Source organism: Miscanthus floridulus, chromosome 4 (genome assembly GCF_019320115.1).
Source record: "Miscanthus floridulus cultivar M001 chromosome 4, ASM1932011v1, whole genome shotgun sequence".
NCBI classification, from domain to species: domain Eukaryota; kingdom Viridiplantae; phylum Streptophyta; class Magnoliopsida; order Poales; family Poaceae; genus Miscanthus; species Miscanthus floridulus.
This window is the reverse complement of record NC_089583.1, coordinates 51,010,174-51,016,269: the sequence shown is the minus strand read 5'-3', so window position 1 is coordinate 51,016,269 and position 6,096 is coordinate 51,010,174. Positions and strand designations below refer to the sequence as shown.

General features: G+C 41.0%; 1 protein-coding gene across 1 annotated transcript; it reads left to right on the top strand.

The window, feature by feature from the left end:
• The first annotated feature begins 5,163 nt into the window (after positions 1-5,163).
• Positions 5,164-5,709, top strand: LOC136548517 (uncharacterized). The gene has a single exon (XM_066540011.1). It carries the CDS (start codon positions 5,164-5,166, stop codon positions 5,707-5,709), a length of 546 nt encoding a protein of 181 aa, XP_066396108.1.
• Positions 5,710-6,096: the final 387 nt, after the last annotated feature.

Genomic DNA, 6,096 nt, shown 5'->3' with positions numbered 1-6,096 from the left:
AAAGACCTTTGGAATGAATGGGAATCGTTGAAACAAGTCAGCATCTAGAATCTGTCAGGGTGCTGCGACACCGTCTTTTGGTCCGTTGGACCGTGTATCGTGTTTGGGCCCATTAGGGGGCACGTCCAGGGGGGTGACACCCAAGACTCTATAAATAGCAGTCATCGCTCTCCTTAGGGTTTGGGTTTTGTTTAGTTCTTGATTTCCTCATGAAACAAACATTGTTTTGCTGCAACTGTGTCGCCAAGGCTGCTTGCTGTGAACCAAGGCCCCAGTTCTTGATCTTGTTCGCCTGTGGTGATTAGTCCTTTTGAAATAAAGACTTGAACTCCTTTTTATTTTCATAAGCCTCATATTTATTTGCAATTTCAGATTGCGTTCATCCAGTTCTTGCTTGTGTTCTCGATTCGCTTGCAGGAAAGCCTTCTCGGCGAGGTCAATCGCGTTCGCGTGGTTGATAACCAATGGAGCAGTGGTGTAACAGTTGTGGGGGTCCAAATCAGTCTTGTTTCAAAGCCTAGATCGTGAACGTCGAGTCTCCACCAATCAACGCTATCATACCTTTTGGAAGATCGGGCCTAGTCTACATCACACTGGAAAATAAAAGTGGGGGTTTGTGTTTACACCAAAATTTGGGAGAAGAGCGCGGGAACTCGCAGGCTTCCAAGATTGTGCCAATCAAGGAGTCGATTGTGTAAGGATGATATCTGCCGGTTCGGAATGCGACACTGGGATCGGTTCTCTTTAAATGACGTTAGCAGATAACGATGATGAGATATGATTGGCATCGAGAAGTACATATCAGACTCTACAAAAGGGAAAGATTAGAGTCCAAGTTATCTTAAAATAGGAATATTTTCTTCGTACCAAAGATTGTACTGAGTCATACTCGAGTACGATTCATTTTTAGGCTCCGGGTATAAATATCATACCCCGGCCTGTTGTAAAGGATACACAATCAATCAAATACAAGCTATTTACTTTTTTGGCTCCAGCCACCCCTTAGGAGTAGGAGTAGAGTAGATCTTGGTGAGTTCTTTAGCAAGTATGGCTACATCAATCTGGTCGACCTCCACGACTTGTCTATAAGTATCGTCCTGGCTTATACCTCTGTTCATACGGCTGCATCAATCCGATCGACCTCCACTGCGACTCTAGTATACCCTTGCATGCATGCAGCACGCTAGGTACACTACAGGCCTCGCTCTCCGCACTTCTTCAATTCAAAGAAACAAAGGTTGTGTTTAGTTCGTGAAATTTGAAAATTTGGTTACCGTAGCACTTTCATTTTTATTTGGCAATTAGTATTCAATCATGGACTAATTAGGTTCAAAACGTTCGTCTCGCGATTTCCAACCAAATTGTGCAATTAGTTTTTTTTCGTCTACATTTAATACTCCATGCACGTATCACAAGATTCGATGTAATGGCTATTGTAGCACTTTTTGAGAAACTTTTTGGAAACTAAACACAGCAAAAACAAAACAAAACAGGGACACGACACGCTTAACAGTGACGTCTTCAGGTCACCTTGTTCATTCATTCTAATAGACAAATAGTACTACGTGTTTATTGTGGTATTTTTGCATGGAACATCCAAGACAGTAGCGCCTTGCTTCCGATCGAACATCAGCCGCCCAGCAATTAAAATGGATCGGGTTTTATTGCTACGGCCTACGGGTACGAGTTAGTACTAATAATTCTTCCATCATTTAAACGTACGTACGGGCCCGCATCAGTACGTAGGACACGACACAATCAAGGCCGTCATCATGTATACGCAATCTCACACCGGTAATAATTACATATATCTCCTGGCCCGACCTGATTGATTAAGGGACCCAAAAAAAACTATGAAGTGGTTTTTATACTTATTACATAGAAAAAATATATTCTTGATTAAGAGTTTCTTCAAAATATTTTTCTGAATGGTTACGAGTATTTTCTCTCTATCATGTACCTATAACATTTCTTCATATCTTAGTTCTCGTTTAGATATAAGTTCTTATCTTAGAAATAATTTTCTTCTCTCTCCTTTAATTCCAATGCTACAGCATTTTGTTTAATTGGCATCCTAATTAATGAACATATAAAGCATCCTAGTTTCTAAGTTAGCACTTCTTAAGCACCTTTTTAGATGGATTAGGACTACTCCCTCCATTACAAATTTTAAGTCAATCTAAATCTTTTGGTATATAGATTTTGCTATGTATTTAGACATACGTCATATATAGAGATATAGCAAAATTAGCGTACCAAAAAATTAAAACAACTTATAATTTAAAACGGAGAGAGTAGCTATTAGCTTCTATTTGGCATGTACATTCATATCTGCAAATTGGCAAAACACCCATTCATTTTTTTTCTCTCCTCTCCTCGCTCGGTCTCTCCCACACGGACACGTATATCTCTCACGCACTTCCCTTTCTCTCTCACGTGGCATAGTGGAGCCACGAAGGCAAGGAGCAGGGCAAGGCATTGAAGCCTAGCAAGGCAAGGACGTGGCGGGGTCGAAAAAGAGAATTGTATAGGAGGGCCTGGTTTAGATTGCAAGTTTTTTCACTCTCTCTCTATCACATCAAATCTTTGGACACATGCATAGAGTATTAAATGTAGATAAAAAAATAACTAATTACATAGTTTGATTGTAAATTACGAGACAAATCTTTTGAGCCTAGTTAGGCCATGATTAGACAATAATTATCAAATACAAACGAAAGTGCTACAGTGCCAAGTACTGATTCCTAACCTCAATCTAAACAAGGCCGAGGTAAAAAAAAAGAGATTGATCCGGCCCGATTGGGCGATTGGCCATGCATCTATCGTGCATTCAGGCCATCACTCACAAAATGTGTGAACCCTTGGCCGTGGAAATAGAAACGGGAATTTAAGGCGGCAACAAGAGAAACGGGCTCGGTGTGCGCTCTTGTTCATTCAATACGGCAACACCTGGATACCGTGCCGCGCCATGCCCACCAGCCCTGGGCAAATATAACCGAGAACCGAAAACCGAACTGAAAGAACCGGAACCAAAAAATTCGGTTCCTGATATTGAAGAACCGAAATAACCGAAGAAAATTTGGTTCCTACTCTCGGTTAACCGAATTAACCGAAAGAACCGAATTACATGAATTATACTTCACTTACTTGTATTTTGTAGGATTATGTGTAGTGTTTTATATTTGAACTGCTATATATTTGTGTTACTATATTGCTATTGTTTTCTTATATATTATTATTTTTAAAAATGAATATAGTGTTGCATAAATTTGCCTTAGAACAAGTATATTTATTATTGTCTTGAGGTCTTCTGAAAAATTCGGTTAGTTCGGTTAGAACCGGAACCGAACCGAAATAACCGAGAACTGCAATGCTCGGTTCCTAAAAATTTTTTGGAACCGATCGGTTCCCGTTTTCTAGGAACCGAATTTCTTCGATAACCGAGGGAACCAAACCGAAACCGAACCGAGAACCGAACGCCCACCCTGAATGCCCACCCAATTGATCTGAACCTTGTGTTGGCATCTGTCGCTCATGGGTTCATGGTCATGGCATTTTTGTGTTCCCTATACCTGTTGAGGACATTGCGGAAGCAGGCCACTAATGGGCTGCCATTAATAATGGCTAAAAAGAGTACACATTTAAACATCTTAAATTCCCCTAAAAAAATTTAAACATCTTAAATTTAACTAACTTCATAGAACATAATATAAACAACTATATTTCTAAACAAATATACTATAAAAATATATTAAAATGGTTAAAATAAAAACAATTTGATAGCTAAAAATGCACTCTTTTTCAGGAGGGAGGTTAATAGAGGATTGCCTTGTTCCACCTGCAGAATGTTAAACCAGCAGTTTCTACATAAAAAACCATAGTGATGATACTACTTGCATTACGTGAACAAACGAAATAGAGAGAGAGAGAGACAGAGAGCTAAGAAAAAGCATCAGGCATCATTTGGCGATTAACTACATTATTTTATACACCAGGCTTATCTCCGGCAGGATGACGAACTGAAATTCTCTGATAATACAATAGGCCTCTCCCGTGCTGTGCATGCATGCATGACAATGACAAGCAAGTGGAAATTTGGCATTAGGGCACGTTTAGTTCGGCAAAGTTTGTTGTATAGTGCACGATTCTCTACTGTAATATTTCGTTTGTATTTGTGAATTATTGTCCAAACATTGACTAATTAGGCTCAAAAGATTCGTCTCGCAAAGTTAAAGCAAACTATGCAATTAGTTTTTGATTTCGTCTATATTTAATATTCCATGTATGTACCGCAAGTTTGATGTGACGGGAAATCTTCTTTTTGCATAGTGCACTTTTGGAAAAGGACTTAGTTGCGCACGAGGACATTTTATTTTATTTTGTAATATAGACCTACTAGGTCCACATGTAAATGACCAGTGGGACCCAGATGGCATTGAATTATAAGACCACTGTCTCAAAGCAAGGTACAGACGCCTTAGCTGGCCAGGCCGTAGTTTCGTGCCCGCAACAGTAAATCATAATTCCCTCAATGTAGTACGTGTAGTGTATGCATGCTGCATTCCTCTGTGTCTTTATTTTAGCAGGAATAATAGAAGCCATGAGCAACATGGAACGATGTATATACTCCTACTCGGTATGCAATGCAATTATGCAAGTGTACTAAACCAAATGTATTGGGCCACCATCTACCCGTCATCGGCCCACGATCCACTAATGCCGCCGAGCGGGGGCTTTCCCTGGTTCCAGAGCCTCCGCCTGGGAAGCCTTCGACGGAGCATTGCCTCCGCCTCCACCAACACAGATGGCAACACCCAAAAACGAATCCAACCTAAGAAAACCAACTCAACCCTCACACACCCCTACCCACCATCGGCATGATACTGCCTATAGCCGGAGGCTCTTCGATGGAGATGCAGACAAACAAACAGAAAAAAGATTACCTTAGGTTAATCAACCACATAGCAGTTCAAGGCCCAGTGCGCTACACAGATTGGTCGAAGACGCCAATCACCTTCTCAGAACAAGATTTGCAGCTGAAAAAGCTACCCTCATGCCAACGCCATGGTAATCAAGGCTAACATTGGAGGATGAGAAATCAGTAGGGTTCTCATAGACTCTGGAAGCTCTACAGATATTATCTTTGTCAATGCCTTCGACCAGATGAAGCTAAGAAGGAGTCAGTTCCAGCCTTCGGACTCACCATTAATTGGTTTTGGAGGAAAGAGGATCGATGCATTAGGAAAAATATCCATGTCAGTCTCATTCGGAGGTTGGGAAAACGCAAGAACAGAATATGTGACCTTCGACGTAGTAGATCTCTACTACACCTACAACGCCATCTTCAGAAGAGGGTTTGCAAACAAGTTCAATGCAGCCATCCACATGGGCTACCTATGTATGAAAATGCCAACCTTGCACGGAACCATTACAGTCCACGACAGTCATAAGGAGGCAAGAAACATAGAAAGAGCCATCTACAAATCGCAGCGCAATATCAACTCCGTCGAAGTAGCCAAAACCAACTCACCGGAGCCTCCAGACATGCCGAAGGGAAAAACAGATCTCAAGGATCAAGAAGAAACAAAGACAGTCCCATTGGAAGATGTAGTCCTAGACAGAAAGGTCATGATCGGAGGCAACCGGCCGAAAGAAGAGGAAGCAGAACTCATAGAAACTTTAGCCAAAAACAAAGACGTCTTCGCCTAGTCAGCCTCCGACTTGAAAGGGGTCAGCAGGGACATTATACAACACTCCCTTGAAATCAATCCCAGAATAAAGCCAAAGAAACAACAACAAAGGGAAATGTCAAAGGAGAGAATTTTAGCAGCAAAAGCCAAATTTCAGAGGTTGTTAAACACAAACGTCATAAGAGAAGTCAAGTACTCAGAATGGCTGGCAAATGTAGTACTAGAGCCAAAGAAAAATGGAAAGATGAGAATGTACATAGACTGCACAGATCTAAACAAAGCATGCAAAAAAGATCCATTTCCATTGCTAAGAATAGACACCTTCGTCGACAAGGCAGTAGGATGCAAGCGCTTCTATCTCCTAGATTGCTTCTCAGGATACCACTAGATCTAGCTCAACAAAGAA

Excerpts from the sequence above, each read along its gene's own strand:
- LOC136548517 (XM_066540011.1), top strand. The coding sequence starts at position 5,164 with ATGAAGCTAAGAAGGAGTCAGTTCCAGCCTTCGGACTCACCATTAATT.